The following is a 21199-nucleotide window of genomic DNA, read 5'->3' as shown; positions in this document are numbered from 1 at the left end:
GAGGTTCAATTTATTAATAGTTGATCTTAGAGCCTGAGCTGTTGGTGTTCTGTTCAGGAAATTGTCTCTTGTGCCAATGATTTTGAGATTTTCCCCCACTTTCTATTCTAACAGATTTAGTGTATCTGGAGTTTTGTTGTGGTATTTTTTATTAACTAAAATTTAAGTGATTTTTCCTCCTTGAATGGGTTTTGTGCCTGATATCAAGACAAGAGTTTTTATCTGTCCTTATCAAAATGATGTAGCATTTAGGGGCAAAGATCAAGCCAAGGAGTGCTGAACTGGAAGCCAAGATAGAGAAAACTTCCATAGCCACCATGACCCTTCCCTTCGTGCTATGGTAGACAGGGAGGAAAGTGACCCAGACACAGAAGAACACCTGCATACTGAATGACAGAAACTCGGCTTCATTGAATGTATCAGGTAGATTCCTGGAGAGGAAGGCGATAGTGTAGCTCCCAAGTGCCAAGAAGCAGAGGTACCCCAGGACAGAGTGGAAGGTGACTGCTGAACCTTTGTTGCACACAATGATGATGTGACCATGTTCAGCATGAGCATCTTGACCAATGAAGGGTGGATTTGTAAATAGCCAGATGGCACAGAAAACCAGTTGGATTAGTGTGCAGATGGGGATGATGAAATTAGGGGCCCTTGATACCATTAGCCACCTCACCAATCTAGTTGGAACAGTGACCTTGAATGCAATAAATACTGTAATAGCTTTGGCCAACACTGTGGAGAGAGCCACAGTGAACAAAATTCCAAACGCAGACTGATGAAAATGCAAGTGGCTGTGTTGGGCTTTCCAATGAAGAGCAAGGCACTGAGGAAACAGACGATGAGTGGCAATAACAGGGTGTAGCTGAGAGCCTGATTATTGGCCTTGACAATGGGTGTGTCTCTGTGCTTTACAAAGACTGCAAGGACCACAACCGTGAGAACAGAGAAACACAGTGCTGTGGTGGTGAGAGCCATACCTAACGGGTCATCAAAGGCCAAAAAGCTCACAGATTTCTGGAGGCAGTGGTTCTTCTCAAAGTTTGCATAGTGACTTTCTGGACATCTCATACACTGATCCATATCTGTTGAGAAATGAGTGACGTAAATCAATCCCCATGTTTTTCTTTCCCCCCTCAAGCTGTTAGTCAGCCTCAGCCCATTGAAATGCTTTCTAAATCACCTTCCTTTATTGTTTCAGAAACAAATACTTAAGTATTCCCTGAATCACTCACATCTTCACAGTATTCTTTGCCTGTGATGCCAAGATCCAAGATGCCCAGTGCTTTCCTCAGTCTTTGCATTATTTCTCTGAATTTGTGACCTTGTTCCATCTAACTTATAAGTCATAAGACTACAGAATTAGGACAAACTACACAACATACCCTGTGCACCATATCTCACTCCTCAACCTTTCTTGCTTTTTCAGAGTCCTTTGGGAAACAAGGATGTGAGATAAGTGTTTCCCTTTCCAATCCCCTGACCACAAACTTGACTGAAATCACACCAAAGAGTGGTAAATTGTACCCCAAACTTTGTCCTCCAATTTCTGCCCCACAACTCTACTGCTGTCTTGTTAAAACTACTGACAACTGTTAAAACCCAACCCTAAGCATTTGCCTGCCATATCCACTTAAAAGAGACCTAATAGCCTTAAACCACACCCACACTCCCTGAAATCTATGTTCCATCGGTTTCTTGGAGGTCTCACAGAACCAAGTATACACTGATATTAGGAACCCCAGAGGTCCAAAGATCCAGAAATATTTTTAAACAAAATCATAAAAGAAAATTTCCCTAACCTAGAGAAAGAAATGGTTATAAACATAAAATAAGCTTACAGATCTCCAAATGTATTGGACCAGAAAGGAAATATGCACACCACATAATAATCTAAAATCTAAATGTACAGAATAAAGAAAAATATTAAAAGCTGCAAGGAAAATGACCAGATCTATCAGAATTATACTGTATTTCTCAACAGAGATTCTAAAATCCAGAAGTGCCTGGAGGGATTCCTTGCTTTCTCTAAGAGGACATAGAACCTATCAAAAATGTCAAGGAACATAGACAGAGAAAACAAAATTTTCCAAGAAAAAAAGCAGTATGTGTCCACAAATCCATCCCTACAGAACATGCTAGAGGAAAAACTTCAACTCAAGATTAACTACACCCAAGAAAACAAGGGAAATAAAAAACTTCATTCCAACAAAACCAAAGGAAAGAATACACACACATACCCCAAACAAAAGCAACAAAATAACAGGAGTTAAAAATCATTGGTCATTAATATATCTCAACATCAAAGGACTCAATCCCCTAATAAAAAAACACAGGCTAACAGGAATGTTGGGAAAACAGGATCCATCATTCTGCTGCATACATGAAATACATTTTAGCACCAAAGACATATGTTTTCTCAGGGAAAAAGTTACAAAAAGATTTTCCAAAGAAACAGATCCCAAAAGCAAGCTGGAATATCCATTCTAATATCTAATAAAATAGACTTCTAACAAAAATTAATCAAAGTGATGGGGAAGGATACTTTGTACACATCAAAGGAAAAATCCACCAAAATAATATCAAAATTCTGAATATATATATGTATATGTATATATATATATATATATATATATATATATATATATATATATATATATATATATATATATATAATTTAAATCACATATTGAAACCCACACATTAATAGTGGGAAAGTTCAACATCCCTGGTGTTACCAATGGGCAGGTCATCCCAACAGAATCTAAACAGAGAAATAATGAAACTCATAGATATTATTAATCAAATGGATTTAACATATATCTACAGAACATTTTACCCAACAACCAAAGAATTAACCTTCTCAGCTTGTCAAGGAAACATCTCCAATATTGACCATATACTTGGTCACAAAGCAAGTCTCTACAGATAAAAGAACAGTCACATAACTCCTTTTATCTTATCAGTCAACCACGAATTAAAGCTGGACTTCAGCAACAGAAATGAGAGAAAGCCTCTATATCCATTCAATATAGTACTTAGATGAGCAATAAGTAATAAATTAGATCTAATAAGATCTAAATTAGATCTATAGGAAAAATACTAAAGTAGATCAAGAGGATACAAATTGGAAAGAAAGAAATCAAAGTATTGATATTTTCAGGTGAGTTGATAGTATAAATAAGTGACCCCAAAATTCTACTATAAAACTCCAACATTTGATAAACACTTTAAACTAAGTGGCTCAATACAAAATTAACTTAAAAAAAGTAATGGCCCTTTTATATACAAATGATAAACAGACTGAAAAAGAAATTAGGGAAACAACACCCTTCATAATAGCTTCAAATAATGTCAGCTATCTTGGGATAGCTACAACCAAGGAATTGAAAGGCCTCTATGACAAGAATTTCAAGTCTTTGAAGAATTAAATTGATGAAGATAATCAGAAGATAGGAATACTTCCCATGCTCATGGGTTGGTAGGAAAACATAGTTAAAAATGGTCATCTAACCAAAAGAAATCTACTAATTCAGCCTAATTCCCATCAAACCTTCAACACAATTCTTTACAGACCTTGAAAGAACAATATTCAACTCTATATAGAAAAACAAGGACCCAGAATAGCCAAAAAATTCTGTATAATAAAAGAACTGCTCTCTCATTTCAAGCTGTACTACAGAGAAATAGTAATGAAACCCAGATGGTATTGGCATAAAAGTAGAGAGGTTGATCAATGGACTCAAATCAAAGACCCAGGATTAATGCCACACCTATGGAAATTGATTTTTTTTTTTACAAAAAATGCCAAAACTATACAATGAAAAATAAGCATCTTCAACAAACGTTGGTTGTCTAACTGGGTGCTTGCATGTAGGCAAATGCTAATAGAGCCATATCTGACATACTACTTGAAACTCAAGTTGAAGTGGATCAAGGACCTGAACATAAAACTGGATAAAACAAATCTTATAGAAGAAAAAATGCGAAATAGCCTTGAGTGCATAGGCACAACAGACAACTTGCTGAACAGCACAGTAACAGTTCAGGCACTAGGATCAACCTTAGGTGGGGCTTGGATAATCCTGTGAGAAGAGGGTGGGAAAGATTTTAGGAGCCAAAAAGGTAAAGCAGACTACAAAGAAACCCTATAGAATCAACTAACCTGGGCGCATAGGGACCCACAAAGAATGAAATGTCAAATGGAAAGAATGTATGGGATGGACCTAGGCCTCTGCACATATGTAAGAGGTGTGCAGCACGGTCTTTACATAGGACTCCTAGAGGGGGATCAGGGGATGACTCTGACTACATTGCCTGCTTTTGGATCCCTTTTCTCAAACTGGGGTATGTTGTCTATCCACAATAGAAGATATGCCTCATCCTACAGCTAGATAAGGCAAGTCAAGTTGATATCTATGGAAGGCCTCCTTTTTTCTGAAGAGAAAGGGCAGACTGAAGGATGGGTGGGAGTGGAGATGAGAGGGAGTGACTGGAAAGAAATGGAGCTTTCATCCCCCGCTAGTAATATGTTGTTACATTTAGCTATAGCATTAATTTTTAACATAAGGGGGAGAGCTTTTGAAATATTTCTAGATATTCAAAATGGGAAGATTTGAATATTCTGCTCCTAAATTTTGGAACGTTTTATCTTGATTTAAGAACATATACACCCCAGTTTATAGTGCCAAGTTTCTATTACATTAAACCTTTGTTTACTTTGAAAACTATTCCCTCACTAATATATTTTCTCTGTTCTGTATTTTGAGCTAAACATTTATCATGTTTATTTTCAAAAGAATCAAATCTCTTTTTTTTTTGATATCCTGGTTTTTTTCCATTAGTGATCATGGCACTCTAATTAATTTTTCCACAAGATAGTTTCTGAACTTATTTCTCAACACTTATAAGTTACTCCTTTGCTTATAATATTAGTGTTTTGTTGTGGATTTTCTATTGTACAGTGTGTGATTCAAGTACAGAATTCCATGTCTGACTTAAGTAAAATATATGATATATGTTTCATTACCTTATTTACTTAGGCATAACTCCTCTCTTTAAAAATAGGTGTGCTTATTCCACAATATTGAATTAGTGATATTGTTAATTTTTAATTTTATCAAGTATATGCTCACCCAAATTTGATCATATGGTTTCAAAATATAGTCGCTAACAGAAAACAGAGTAGGAGTTTGTATTGATGATTGCAGTTCTCTTTCTCTAGGCAATATAGTTAAAACAAAATATTGCTAAAGAAGTGAAGATGAGCATGATTTTTAAAAACATGTAACTGGTAAAGAGATGTTTAAGGATGAGATGAGTTGGCAAGTGTTGGTAGGGTCAGCACACATGGGATATATTGAATGCATATGGGGAATTTTAGAAGAGTGAACTTGACAAAAAATGAACCAGGTGGAGGACATGCCTGACAGAAAACCATGCAGATTGATTGCAGACCTGCTCTCTCTGTGTACATCTCTGTCTCTCAGACCCAATCCCCCAGTCTGGTCCTTAGTACTGCAACAGAACACCAGCTGCAGCCCCTCTTCCACCCTGCCAACATCTTCTGTGGATCCCAAAGATCCTTCTCTCCTACTTTACTTACATCTACTCTTCACCGTAGCCCAGCTTCCTACTCCAGAAGGCAAACCCTGGTAAACCACAGACCATGCCTGCCAGAAAACCAGGTAGGCTGCCCAAAGACCTTCTCTCCCTCTCACTGTTTCTCTAGACTGAACCCTTCTATTTCTTTCCCAGCTCTGCAGCAGAATGGGCTTGGCAGCCTTCCTTGCTCTTGTGGATTTCACAGATCGTCTCCCTCTAACCCTCCTGCCCCCACCTGTTGCTTTGTCTCAGATCCAAACTCCAGCAGGAACCAACTGCTGACTCAAGTGATGCTCTTCTCAGGGCACCAAGCAAACTAAAGTAGAACCCATAGCAGTCCTACTGCTCCTGAGATCCCATCTCCTCAGTTTCAATTCCAGCTCTATTGGATAAAATGTTTTGTTTCTGTTTCCTCTGTGATCCCATCCACAACATATCACAAAGACCATTGTCTTCAACTTTTCTTCTTGAAATTAATTCCAGTGTATGAACCTCCAACAGCAGCAGACATTCCTTGTGAACACATCAGCAGAGCAGCAAGTAAAACAGAATACACACAGCCATCACACTCCAAAAAAATCAAAAAAGAAAAAGAAACCAAGGAAAAACACCCACACTGCAAAGAAAAATATCCAGAAATCAGCTTCTAGACATATAAACATCTCAAATCCAGAGGCATTGGGGGTAGCATGAGAAAACAATTGATGACAGCCATCTCTAAGCAAACACAAACAGTATACTTGGCACAGAGTAACAAGAAAAATTTACAATCTCTGATTGGCCAAGAGAACTGGTTACTGATTCAAGACTTCCTTTTACAATATTCTTAGAGCCCCTTGAAAATGTAGTTTAAAGACAGGGGATAATTCAACATACATCCTCTGGAGGGATAGAACTCAGTAAATAAGATAAGTTAAGTAAAATTACCTTTTACCACTTTATAGAGTAAATGATAAAACAATATATTAAACGGAATTACATATGCATATTTGATGTTCATAAAAAGACATTTTCAGATACTTTCTGTTTATCTGGAGAACTTTAAAACTGCAAACACTGTGAAAATAAAAGCAGGCTGTTGTATAATAAATATGTTTGCTTTTGAGAAGACATTCTTTAGATTCTTTAAATTGGAGTTATAAGGTGAGTATGTTGTGGCACATCTTTAATTTCAGCACTCAGGGAGGAAGAGACAAGTGCATTGCTATGAGTTCTAGGCCAGCCTGGTCTACAACAATGACAATTACACAGAGAAACAAACAAAAAAGAAAGAAAGAAAGAAAGAAAGAAAGAAAGAAAGAAAGAAAGAAAGAAAGAAATGCTGTGATAAGTATTGTAATAAAGTAAAGTCTGTTGTATTTCAATTCTCTAATTGTGACTGAAGTTGTTATCCTGAACATATAATGAAAAATCAAACATAATCTGTAATTATTGGATAATCATTACTCCGACTTTGTTCTGTGAACCCAGAATAAATAAAAAGTTATCTGATTGCTACTAGTCTGAGATGCAGTATTCCCCTGACTACTATGCCCCACTCTTTCTTCCCTTCTCTGGGGATGGAACTCTGCCATCAAACAGCAGTGGGAGGCCCCTGGAAATTACATCGTAAGTTGTTTGAACAAATGGATGGAAATGAAAAGTTCACCCTGAGTGAGGTAAGTCAGATCCAGAAAGATAAACATGGCATGTATACACTTATTTGTGGATATTAGGTGTTATACAATTGAAAACAAATCTAAGCTCTAGAGACACAGAACAGTTAGATAAAGGAACTAGGGGGGGTTACATAGATCTTGATGAAATGGGGAAATAGAAGAGTTTTTATGGGTGGATGTGAGCTGGTGGGGTGGATATAGGAAAAACACCTATGAAAAGAGAAATGAGAAAGAATTGAATGAAGGAATAAGGAGAAGCACAGTTAGAAATAAAAGGAGAAGCACAGTTAGAAACAAATGGCATTTAGATGGCAATATGAAAACCTAGCACTGTGGAAACTTTCTATAATATATGAAGGTGATACTAATGAAATCTCCAAATATAGAGGAAGATGGAAACCCAAATGGTTATCTCTTTTTAACAAAGTTTCTAGTCCTGTAGGTCTAGGTTAAATGAATTTGAGTTGTTGGATAAAAGGGTAAATCCCCAAATAATCCAAACTATTCCCAAAACCATAGGTTGCTCGGCAAAAACTGACAGTAAAGTCCCACTTCTGAAGACAACAGAACACAAAAACTCATTGAACACAGAGAAGTCAAAATGGTGCTAAATGTAACCTTTAACTCCATATTACACTGTCTATGACACGGAAAGTCTCCCTTTATACTGACAAAAGACAAGTGAAAAGATGAATCCAACCACCAAGTTTTTAAAAAATCTACATTTAGTCCAGCCCACCAAAGATGCTAGAATAATTGTGGCACAAACCTTGCTAGAGTAACCATCTAATGTCTTATTTGGTCAAGACCCATTAAATGAGATGGAACCTATTCCTGATGGCTACCTGAGCAAGCAACGTCCAGAAATTAGATAACCAAGAGACCATGGGTAAAACCAATACCACTGGTCTCAAATTATGACGCCTAATTGCATTTTGTCAATAGTCATAGATCAGTGCCTTCCTCAGACACCAGCAGAGAGTCTTTCTAATTTCCTCTTGCAGCAAAAGGAACAAAGAGAGAGACCTATACCCAGACATTATACAGAGAGAATGAGAGAGAGAGAGAGAGAGAGAGAGAGAGAGAGAGAGAGACAGACAGACAGACAGACAGACAGACAGACAGACAGACAGACAGACTCAGACACAGAGACCTTGACACACACATCTCTGAGATGCCTTCAACTATTCCCTCCTCTCTGAGCGCACAGTACCTCATAGAAGATAAGTCAGAAGTAGAGACAGATGGGACAGAGGATGCCAGAATAACAAGGCTTTCTGTACCAACTAAACAATATTTATATGAATGCACAGAGAAGGACTCACAGGGCCTACACAGGTTGGCACTGGATGATCTGCTTATATACTACAGCTTCCAGTTTAATACTTTTATGGGATTCCCGAATGTGTAAGCAAGTAGGTTTCTAATTATTGTGCACTCTCCTGGGGCTAATATTTTTTCTGTTGTCTTGTCTTCCACAGCTTCAATACAATGGTGTTTGTTTTATTTTGTTATGTGTTGGTGTTATCTCTAAGAAGCCTGTTCTTTTCTAATAAGAGCCAAATAAGAAGTAGAACAGCATGAGAGAAGAGTTGGAGAGGACCATTGGCTAGATCTGGGTAGGGGTTTAATGTTTACCGCCTGTATTGTCTTTTGCTGGTGCCTTAGTTTGAGCAGGACCCCTGTGCCCAAATCTGCCTATCATAATGTTCTACTTGAAGGATTCTCTGGATCCTTCTACTTGGCTATTCTCCCATGCTTCTCTCATCTAGAGTCCCAATAGGATGTCCTCCCCTCTGTCCCAGTTTCCTGGTAAGTGGAGAGTGGGATATGACTTTCTCACATACTCTGGTGCCTCACATCTGACCATGTCCCCTGGAGGGGGAGACCTGGTGGCACTCAGAGGAAGTACAGCAGGTTACCAAGAAGAGTCCTGATACCCTATGAGCATATACAGGGGGAGGAAGTCCCCCTCAGGAACAGTCATAGGGGAGGGGAATAAAGGGAAAATGGGAGGGAGGGAAGAATGGGAGGAGACAAGGGATGGGATAACCATTGAGATGTAACAAGAAAAAATTAATAAAAATAATAATAATAAAAAAATCCAAAAAAAGGAAGAAAAAAAGAGGGAAAAACAGAGATCACCATCCCAAAAAAAAAAAAAAAAAAAAAAAAGAGTTGGAGAGGAACTGGGAAAGGTGGAGGGAAGGGGAAATATATTCAGATTATACTGTGTGAGAAAAGACTCATGCTTAATAAAAGGGAGACAAAGAATGCAAAAACAAATTATATTAAACAATCTCTTTTAGGTAAAATAAAAGAAACTTAGTTATGATATAGATAGATTATATGTACTGTAAAACTCAAACCCAACTCACTAATCACTTGCTCTGAAAAAAATCAACTTGTACTGTGAACAACCATTAAAAGGCTGTGAAAAAACACCAAGCTTTAAGTAAATCCTATGTGTGACTGAGTATGGTTTGAGAGAATAAAGAAATGTTGCTCAAAACACTGCATCTATGGTGAAATGAAAAAGACTGTTAACTTGTGGGAAAAGAGGCTTTCTTCAGAAATTAATTTCTGCAGTGGAACAACCATAAATGTCTAGGATGATTTCATTATCTAGATTGTGTCCTTTAAAGGGGTGATAAAATTAACAGCAATGCTTAAATCTCAAAACCAGATACAAAATTTATCTCTTATTTCTCTCCAGTCATTTTCCATTTTCTTAAGTATTGCTGACTCCTATGAACAGGTCAGAAAGTTCTCTGAAAGCCTATTACCTGTCTCATTGGAAATCTCATTGTCTGCACAAGGAATACAATCAAAGCTGCAGACAGCCTTACCTTCCTGGGCAGCTTTTCTGAATCCAGGCCTACAGATCTCACTACACACAGACCGAAGAATCTGAAAGAAGGGAAAGTTATTAGCAATATATCAAACTTTTGTGAAAAATTCAAGTATAATATTTCTGAGTATAATTGAGCACTTAATTTGCAAATGCTTACCCATACAGTTGAAGATAAGGGATTTTAGTATTACTGATTTTGCCACCTTTTGAGCTACATAGTGCACATATTTAAATTTTTGTCTAATACCAGCAAGGTGTTGTTCTAGAAGGTAATGTTCTAGAAGGCCATGGTGTGCTATCAGATTCCACCCATCTCTATACTCACTGGCCGCTAGGGGGAGCTTTTATATCTAATGTGGTTTTGAATGTTTGGCTACATCATGGAAACAACTCTTCAGACATTCCTATGAGGAGTTTTATAGAGATATTTACCTGACACGGAAAGAATCGATGCAAATTGGGAGTGAGTATTTTATTGGGTACTGTTACAGACAGAAGGAAAAGGAGACAGAAGGTGAAAATTCAGATTCTTGATTCCTGCTGCTGGTATATGAGCACGATGCCATCATCTCCTCTAGTTCTTAAATCGTTCTTGTCCCACTAAGATGTACTGCATGCTCACAGTGTCATCATTCCAAACGAAAATGTCTTCACAACACTTGCTTGTGCTGACTGTTTATCTGAAATATCTAAGCAAGTATAGTACACACACACACACACACACACACACACACACACACACACACACACAAACACACACACACACCTCTGCCATGCTATTCTACCTTTTCAGAGACTGACAAAGCAAAAATATCCTCTTACTTCTCATTGAAATTTCTTAGGCTATGATACAAAATAGAACTTTTATCACTGTTTTGAGGCAGTGTCAGAAATTTAACAGACACTATATTCATAAGAAGTGTGTCAAACAGCTAGCAAGCAGAGAGCAAGCCCAGAGAAGGGGAATAAGGTGAAGGACCAAAATCTCATTGCCTCTACCCAGAAGAGGCCACCAGGCCACTGTTCTTTGACTGAATTCTGCGCATTGTGATGTCTCGTGTTAACAGGTTTGGTGGTCTCTGATGATCTGTGATTTTAGGGGGTAGGTACAGACAATGCACCCAGGTTACCTCCTCTGTGCCCAGTCTCTGCTTGATGTTTCTTACTCAGGAAGGTCTGGGTGCTGAGGAGCAGGAAGAAAGATATTTGGGCAGAGATATGTGCCCAGCAGGCTTCTCTCGGGTGGAGGACAATGGGACTTTGTTCTCTTCCCCAAGTCCCAACCTCTAGACTTCTTTTCAGCTTGTTCACTGTTTCTGCCCTAGGAAGGTCTGGATGCTGGCAAGCAGGCAGAAAGATAACCTCAACAGAGGCCATGAAATCCAGAAGAGCCTGGACAGATGTCATACAGACACTAAGAGACTACAGAGGCCAACCTAGACTACTATACACAGAAAAACGTTCAATCACCATAGATGGAGGAAACAAGATATTCCATGAAAAAAAACAAGTTTAAACAGTACCTCGCCACAAATCCAGCCCTACAGAAGATACTAGAAGGAACACTTCAACCAAAGGAGAGTAACTTTACCCAGGAAAACAAAGGAAATAAATAACCTCATATCCACAAAACCAGAATAAAGGAAGCACACACATACATTACTATTACAAACATTAAAAAAATAGGAAGCAACAACCACTGGTCATTAATATCTCTCAAAATCACTGGCCTCAACTCCCCAATAAATAGAAACAGGCTAAGAGAGTGGATGCAAAAACAGGACCCACCATTCTGCTGCATACAAGAAATAAACTTCAGCAATAAAGATAAACATTACTATAGAGTAAAGGCTGGAAAATGGTATTCCAAGCAAACACAGCCAAGAAACAAGCTGGAGTAGTTGTTCTAGTATGTAGTAAAACAGACTTTTAACCAAAACTAATCAAAACAAATGGGGAAGGACACTTCATGCTCATCAGAGGAAAAATACACTAAGAAGACATCTTAATTTTCAACATCTATACTCCAAATACAGGAGCACCCACATTCATAAAAGAGATATTACTACAGCTTAAGTCAAATATCAAACCCCACATATTAATAGTGGGAGACTCCAATTCCCCACTCTCCTTAATATACAGTTCTTCAAGACAGAAACTAAATGGAGAAATAATGAAACTAATTGACATCATGAATCAAATGGAATTAACTGACATCTACAGAACATTCCACCCAAACAAAAAACAATATACCTTCTCAGAACCTCATGGAACTTTCTGCAAAATTGATCATATATTTGGTGAGAAAGGAAAACTCAAAAGATACAAGAAGATTGAAATAATCCCTTGCATTTTATCAGACCACCATGGATTAAAGCTGGGACTCAACAACAACAGAAATAACAGGAAGTCTAAAAGCTCATAGAAACTGAACAACTCCCTACTCAGCGACCTCTGAGCAAGGGCCAAAATAAAAAAAAAGAAATTAAAAACATCCTAGAATCCAATGAGAATGAAAGCAAAACCTACCCAAACAAAAGGGACACAATGAAAGCTGTGCTATGAGGAAAGTTCATAGCACTAATTTCATTTATAAAAAAATTGGAGAGGTCCCATACTAGCAGCTTAACAGAACTCATGACATCTCTAGAACAAAAAGAAGCAGTTGCATCAAAGAGCAGTAGATGGCTGGAAATAATCAAACTCAGGGCTGAAAACAATAGATTAGTAACAAAGAGTTCATTTCAGAGAATCAATTAAACCAAGGGTGGGTTCTTGGTATTAACAAGATAGACAAATCATTAGCCAAGTTAACTAAAAGGCATAGGGAGAATATTCAAATCAACAAAATCAGAAATGAAAAGGGAGATATAATGACAGACACTGAGGAAATCAAAAGAATCATTAGGTCTTACTTCAAAGGCCTATATGCCATAAAATTGGAAAATCTAAATGAAATGGAGAATTTTTTGATAGATCCAACTACGAAAATTGAATCAAGATCAGGTGTGCTTACCCATACAGTTGAAGATAAGGGATTTTATTATTACTAATTTTGCCACCTTTTGAGCTACAAACGCAAAACCAAACACACTAAATCTGTTAGAAGAAATAGTTGGGAAGAGCCTTGAACTCATTGTCACAGGAGACAACTTCTGAACAGAACATCAACAGCTCAGGTTCTAAGATCAACAATAAATAACCTCATTAAAGTGAAATGATTCTGTAAGGCAAAAAACAGTGTCAACAGAACAAAATGACAGCCTACTGACTGGTAAAAGTTCTTCACCAACCCTACATCTGGCAAAGGGACAATATCCAAAATATATAAAGAACTGAAGAAATTAAACTTCACCAAATCAAATAACCCAATTAAAAATGGGGTACAGAGAATTCTCAACAGAGGAATATTAAATGGCTGGGAATCACTTGAAGAAATGCTCAACTTTCCTAGTCATCAGCGAAATGAAAATCATAATTAATCTGAAATTCTGTCTTACACCTATCAGAATGCATAAGATCAAAACTCAAGTGACAGCACATGCTGGCAAGGACGAGGAGAAAGGAGAACACTCCTCCATTGGTGGTGGGAGTGCAGACTTGTACACCAACTTTGGAAATCAATCTGGCACTTTCTTAGGTAATTGGGAATAGTTCTACATAAAGAACGTGCTATTCCAGGCCTAGAAATATACTCCAAAGATGCCCCACCATATAACTAGGACATTTGCTCAACTATGTTCATAGCAGGTCTTATTCGTCACAGTCAGAATCTGGAAACAACATAAATGTCCCTCAACCAAAGAACGGTAAAGATACTCTGGCACATTTACACAATGGAGTAATACTCAGCTATCAAAAAACAAGGAAATCTTGAAATGTGCAGGCAAATGGATGGAACTAGAAAAGATCATCCTGAGTGAGGAGGTAACCTGGACCTAGAAAGATACACATGGTATATACTCAATTAGAAGTGGATATTAGCCCAACATAGACCTCCTGTCAGAGATTACACTCAGGGCGTACAGAGACAGATGCGGGGACTTTCAGCAAGACTATGGGAGAAGAACTTCAACTGGTATGCCAGAGTTGAGGGATGGAGGAAGCAGGAGCCCAACAGGGACACCATCAGAGCCTTCAGACCTTGACAACGGAGTAGGAGAGAATTGTGTGAACTTATGCATCCAACAACGACAGTGCATACAGAGAAACAAGTCCCTCTGCTCAGATGTAACTGATAGAATTCCAATTCTCCCTGGGGAAAGGGGGACTGCTGAACTTCTGAAATGCACTCTGGAGCCCACTATTTGGTCCCTGCCTCTAGACAAGGCAGCCTAGCAGGCAAACAGAGAAGGAGGATACAGGCTATACAGATGAGACCTAGTAGTAGACCATTGCCAGACCGTCAGGGTGGGAGAGCCCCCTCTGTCAGAGGTGGTAGGGGATGGCAATCGGGATGTAATGTGAATAAGTTATAATAAATAAAGTATACATTTAAAAGAAGAAAGTCAAAACAAAACAGACATCGATGAAAGAGAGACTCCTAACTTATCAGTCTATATTTACATGAACTCAAACTGCTGCAGAAACAAGCACGTAACTTACATTGCTAATCCCACTACATGGCAATAACTCTGAGACTGGCTGAGTCATGAATGTCTATGCATAGACAATGCTTCTTCTTGGTTACAGAATCCCTGTAACTTATTTTTAGATGCCATTCTTTGCATGATATGAATGAAAATTAACAGGTGTATTACTTCTGCTCATATGAAGAGCAGAGAACCAGTCTTAATTGTTCTGTACATCCTGCATACCTCATACTTTTTAAAAATAATGTTAGGACTGTATAATGCTTGTGAGAAATTATATGTTTTCAGAACTGGACAAAAGAACTGGACACTGATGCTAGATCATTTCTGACAGGATCCATTCCTCTCAGCATGCTGGATGCTGACATCCTGCATCTTTCACTTTGCTGTCCCTAATCAGAACAGGACAGCTCCCAGAATAGCTTTGAAGAAAGATTCTGATGCCAATTGGTCCAGTGTTTCAGACTGTCTCACACAGGACTTCTATTAAGCCTGGAGTTTTTCCACACATAGAAACTGGACCACATTTTCTCTAACTGTATTTTAGCCCCTAACGAGGTACTAGTCATCCAAAATCAGGCAGAAGAAACCTTAAAAAGAGAATGATGCCCCATTTACCTTAAGGGGGGTCGGGTAGCATTTTTGGTTATAATTCCTTGGGCTATAGATTTTATGTTCATTGGGAGTTGGCTATAAGTTACTACTGGGCATATTCAGAGAGAAAATGAGGTTGGACTCACTCAGGGAATTTTTCCTTTTTTCCTTTATCTTTCTTTATTAAGTATGGAGATATGGGTAGAAAAGAAAGAAGGGGGAATATAGAACTATATAGGGATGAGGGCTGGAGAGATGGCTCAGTGGGTAAGAGCACTGGCTGCTCTTTCAGAGGTCCTGAGTTCAATTCCCAGCACCCATATAGTGCCTCCCAACCATATGTAATAGGATCTGATGCCCTCTCTGGTGTGCGTGAAGACAATATACTTGTATACATAAAATAAATTAATTAAAAAAGAAATATATAGGGATGACAGGACAAAAAGTAGATTATTGAATCTACTCCTCAACTTAAGGCCTTAACTGTTACTCACAAACAAGGTTATTTTTAATTCATTGGTATAGAATTTTGTATATTGATGCAAAATAATTTGTTTAAATACATTGGTATAGAATTAAAATTCAAGATTATTCTTGACACACGTTAAATATATTGCTATTCTAATAGGAGGTAGTGTACCCATACAACTCAATTATAATACAGAGTTTAATTCCAGTTCTTTGAAGCTGCTTTTGCAGGCTATTTAGGATAATTAAGTAATACAAGTTTATTGTAACTTGATCAACTCATGGCCATGTCAATTACTAGTCTATTTTCATCACAAGAATATAAACGTAGGTTTAACAGATAGATAGGATTGTATAGAAACATAAGATAAAATAAAAGGTCTTCAAAAACCTCAGATATCTACAAAATATGACATTTAAAGGTATTTTATGATTTTAAGGATACTTTGTCAATAAGACAGATTACTGCCTGGAAACACCCAGCCTACCTCAGAGAAGATGATGAGCATCAAAGTACCTCCTTATGGAGATGGCTTTAAATGTGACAAACAAGCCATTGGACAAAATGGCTGCATTTCTGCCACAGACAGAATTCTTCCTAAAAGTGGGCAACCTTGGTTGCAGGCAGAGTCGATAGACAAACTCTGCCAAGACAAGGTAAGCAAGTCCTCAATAGTTCCTGCTTCATAAATATGTCTGTCAGATATAATGGGCAAGAAGGCTGAAGATGATGCTCCAGTGTTATAGAGTTTTGGGTGACTGACTAGGCAGTGAACTGTCATTTCCTCATTTTGGAAGCTGCTAACTTTCACTTCCTGTTTACTCAGATAGTTAATTTTATTCCTTCTCAAGTCTCTGATGCGATTGAAGACCAGATGGTTTAGTTTTACAATAAAGCTTTGTTGTTTAGAGGTTAACATGTTTTTAGGTCTAGACATAAATTTTTTGGTTGCTAGAGATGAGATGTGATAGATATTGATTTACATTCAGAGTTTTAGACTCACTAAAATAGGAAAAATGTTTTCTACATTTTTGCCAAATACAAATAGGCAAAATACTATGAACTTAACATTTATATAATCCCTAATTGTTTCATGGTCCTTCAAGCTGTATGTAGCTTATTGTATATATGTGTGATAATATAAATGTATATTTAAAAGTTAAAAATAAAATAAAATGAATTTTAAAAAACAGACAAGATGTACAGGAAGAGGAAAAAATAAGCAAATGTGTCAAAATTAATAAAATTGAAAAGTGAACTCTTTCATTGATCACAGTCATGGTATGAAAAAACAGTTTATATTGGCTGTGTTTTTGTTTTGTTTTGTTTTCATTTTTGTCTCATCTTATTCATTTTGTTTTTAATTTGTTTGCTTCACATCTTGGTGGCAACCCTATCCCTCCTCACTTCCCAGTCCCATCCTCCCTCTCTCCCTCCTCAGAAGAGGAGACATGCCTCCCCCACCACTCCCATCTCATCAAGTTTGTATCAGCACTGAGAATGCCCTCTTGCCCTATTGTCTGGCAAGGGATATTGGCTGGATTTATGTGTAGCTCTTTACTGATAGTTGAATATTGACTGGTACCAAATCATTACATCCTGAGAATCATTTTGTTTTTATGATGGGTCAAAGTGGTGCAATAAGACACAGCTCACCTTTGTAAACCTTGTAGGCCATTGTATTATATGCTCAGATACAGAGAATTGTTGACCCTGGGGAGCATTTGGAGAAAATGTTCCTACTTTCACCTTTAATCCAAGACCTTTTGGAAAATTCCAAAAATTGAGAATGTCATATTCTGAATCCAAGTTTCTTCTCCCTTCCATTACTGTGTGACCTCTCATGTGGTTTTTCATTAAGGTGCTCTTTAGGAAAGGAAGAAAGTAAAAGAGATGTAGGCATATTGGTTTATTGGTTGAAGTACAGCTGTGACATTAAAAACATATTTTTATAAGTGTTGCAAAGAATCTCAGTGTTTGTAACCTCTCAAAATAAAAAGGAAATTGAAAAGAGACATGAGTGTTTCTGAGTAAATGAAAGATACTTTGACTGAAACACATTAAACGTCAAAAACCTCATTCTGTTCTGGAGAAATCATTGAACTAAACACAGATAAAACAAGTTATGTGCATTCATCCAGCTCAAAGCTTGCCACGCCTATGAACTTTTGGGACACATTCAGTGCTTCCATTCTTAAAATAAGGGACCTGAAGTTTACAGTGCACTTCAAAGTGATCCATATCTTCCTAACATTATGGTAGTGCTCAGAAGCATTTTAACCCTTAAGGATACACAGCTCCTATGCTACTACATCTGCTCTGAGAAATACTTATGGAAAATATCAAGTTTTCACAATGAATAGATTATAAAGAAAACTGTGAGAAAAGTTATATGAAGTTTCCAGGTCCTAGCTTTACCTGAATTAGCAGAGGCAACAGCTGCCAGAGATTACCAGAAGTGGTGGATATCAGGGACATATAAGTTAGAACTGTGCAAATTACATTAGACTTCTCATCAGAGACTTTAAAAGTCAGAAGGATCTAGACAGACATCTTAGACCCTAAGAGACAAAAGATGCCAGTTCAGACTTCTATAATCAGCAAAACTTTTAGTCTCCATAGAGGGACCAGGGTATTTTATGACAAAACTAAATTAAAAAATATTTTCCCTAACTCAGCTTTACGGAGGATAATAGAATGAAAACTACATCACAATGAGCATAAATATACACAAGAAAAACAAACACAGGAAATAAATAATTTCACATTAGACGAAAAAGAGTGGTAATAACGCACAAAGAGACACACATGCTCATGCACGTGTGCATGTACACACACACATACACACTACCACCACTAATATAAAAATTACAGAATAACAATTATTGGCCAAAAATATCTCTATTTTTTCTGAGACAGGGATTCTTTTTGTAGCCCTGGATGTCTGGGATTCACTTTGTAGACCAGGAGGTCCTTGAACTCACAGTGATTTGACTGCCTTTGCCTCCCTAGGGCTGGGATTAAAGGTGTGCACCACCACACCTGGCCAAACATATCTCTATATACACTAAGGAAGAGTAGATGGTAGGAAACAATCAATTGATGTAATTTAATTAGAAAGAAAAAGAACAATGCAAAGAATCAATAAAAAAATAAAAGCTGGTTATTTAAGAAAATCAAGAAGATAGACAAGAACTGACCCAAAGTAACTGAAAGGCAGATCAGTGATATTGAAATTTAAAAAAAATCATAAAGGAAATGGGGACATAACACCAGACACTGAGGAAATCCAAAGAATCATTAGGTCTTACTTCAATAGCCTATGCCCTACAAAACTGGAATATCTAAATGAAATGGATGATTTTCTAACTAGACTCCACTTACCAAAGTTAAATCAAAATTAGGATAACAATCAAATAGTCCTAAAATTCTTTCAGAAATAGAACCAGTTATTAAAATCCTACAAAAACAAAACAAAACAAAACAAAAAACAAACAAAAACATGGACAGATGGTTTTAGCATAGAATTACTTTCAAAAAAAAAAGGTAATGCCCATACTGCTCAGACTATTCCATAAAATGAAACTAGAAGGAACATTCAGAAACTTATTTTAATACAATACTGTTATGCTGATTTCTAAACCACAGAAAGATTCAACAAAGAGAGTAAATTTCAGACCCAATCCCTCATGAACATTGATGCAATAATACTGAGTAAAACTCTCACAAACTAAATGCAAGAACGAATAAAAAAATATCATCTACCATGATCGAGTAGGCTTCTTCCCAGGGATAGAGGGATGGTTCAACATACAAAAATCCAGCAAGTAATCCACTGTGCAAAGAAACTTAAAGAAACAAAAACACATGATTATTTCATTAGATGCTGAGAAAGTCTTTGACAAAATTCAACACACCTTAGGCAATATGCTGCAAGCTGATAACCAACTTCAAATTAAATGGAGAGAAACGTAAAGCAATTCCACTAAAATCAGGGACAAAACAAGGCTGACCACTAAACCCATATCTATTCAACATAATACTTTAAGTCCTATCTAGTGTAATAAGATAACTAAAGGAAATCAAGGGGATCCAAATTAGAAAGCAAGACATCAAAAATATCTCTATTTGCAGATGATGATAGGATAGTATCCATAAGTTAACCTGAAAATTCTACCATAGAACTCCCACAGCTGAAAAAAACCCCTTCAACAAAATAGCTGGAGAAAAAAAATTAACTCTAAAAATTTGTAGCCCTCCTCTAAGTAATTGATAAATGGACTGAGGAAAATATGGAAACAAAATTCTTCCCAATAGAAACAAATGATACAAAATATACTGGTATAACTAACCAAGACAGTGAAAGACCTGTTTGAGAAGAACTTCAAGTCTCCGATGAAAGAAACTGAAAAGATGAAAATATTTCAGTGTTCATTCATGGGTAGGGTTAACATTGAAAAACATGGCCATTTTACCAAAAGAAATATAAAAATTTCCTTCAAAATTCCAACACCATTATTTATAGTCCATGAAAAAAAGAGTAATTTTCAACTTCATATGGAAAAACTAAAGACAAAATAATCCTGTAGATGGAGTTATCACCACCCCTGATTTCAAGTTGAATTACAAAATAGGAAGAAACATACAGAGCTACGGACACTTGCTTTTTTTTTTTTTTTTTTTTTTTACAAAATACCAAAAACTATCCACAGGAAAATAGGAAACATCTTCAATAAATGTTGTGGGCCTAACAAGATGCCTGCATGATGAATAATGCAAATAGATCCATATTTATTACCCTGCACAGAATTTAAGTACAAATGGATCAGAGACTTCATCATAAAACCAGATACACTAAATCTAATAGAAGACAAAGAGGGAATAGCCTTGAGGTCATCAGTTCAGGAGGCAACTTCCTGAGCAGAACAACAGGAGATCAAGCTTTATGATCAACAATTAACAAGTCATGAGACTTGAAAACTTCTGTAAGAGAAAAGACAATGTCAATAGAACAAAATAGTTTCTACAAATGGGAAAAGATTTCCACATATCCCATGTCTGACAGAGGTCTAATACCCAAAATATATAAATAACTCAAGAAAGTAAACACCAGCTAAACAAATAATCCAGTTTACAAAATAGTGTACAGAGCTAAACTCAGAATTCTCAACAGAGGAATCTGGAATGGCCGAGAGGCACTTAAAGAAATGCTCAACGTACTTAGTCATAAGGGAAATGCAAATCAAAACAGCTCTGAGATTCCATCTTGCACCACCCCCCATCAGGATAGCTAAGATAAAATACTCAAGTGAGAGCACGTGCTGGTGAGAATAGGGAGTCATGGGAAACTCAGCCCTTACTGGTGGGAGTGCAAACATATACAACCACTTTGTAAATCAATCTGGTAGTTTATTATAAAATTGAGAAAGAA

General features: G+C 37.1%; 1 protein-coding gene across 1 annotated transcript in view; it reads right to left on the bottom strand.

The window, feature by feature from the left end:
• Positions 1 to 9765: 9765 nt before the first annotated feature.
• Positions 9766 to 21199, bottom strand: part of LOC311604159 (maternal embryonic leucine zipper kinase-like) — a gene marked incomplete at its 3' end in the record, with an annotated part of 113594 nt that continues 102160 nt past the window's right edge. The window contains exons 12-13 of the mRNA XM_084793670.1: positions 10109 to 10169; positions 9766 to 9779 (exon numbers count right to left, since the gene is read on the bottom strand). Of these exons, the coding sequence (XP_084649796.1) occupies positions 9766 to 9779; positions 10109 to 10169 (75 nt within the window). The remainder of the gene's footprint in view (positions 9780 to 10108; positions 10170 to 21199) is intronic.

This window comes from Acomys minous (genome assembly GCF_964271855.1).
Source record: "Acomys minous genome assembly, chromosome: 8".
NCBI lineage: Eukaryota > Metazoa > Chordata > Mammalia > Rodentia > Muridae > Acomys > Acomys minous.
This window is presented reverse-complemented; position numbering and strand designations above follow the sequence as displayed.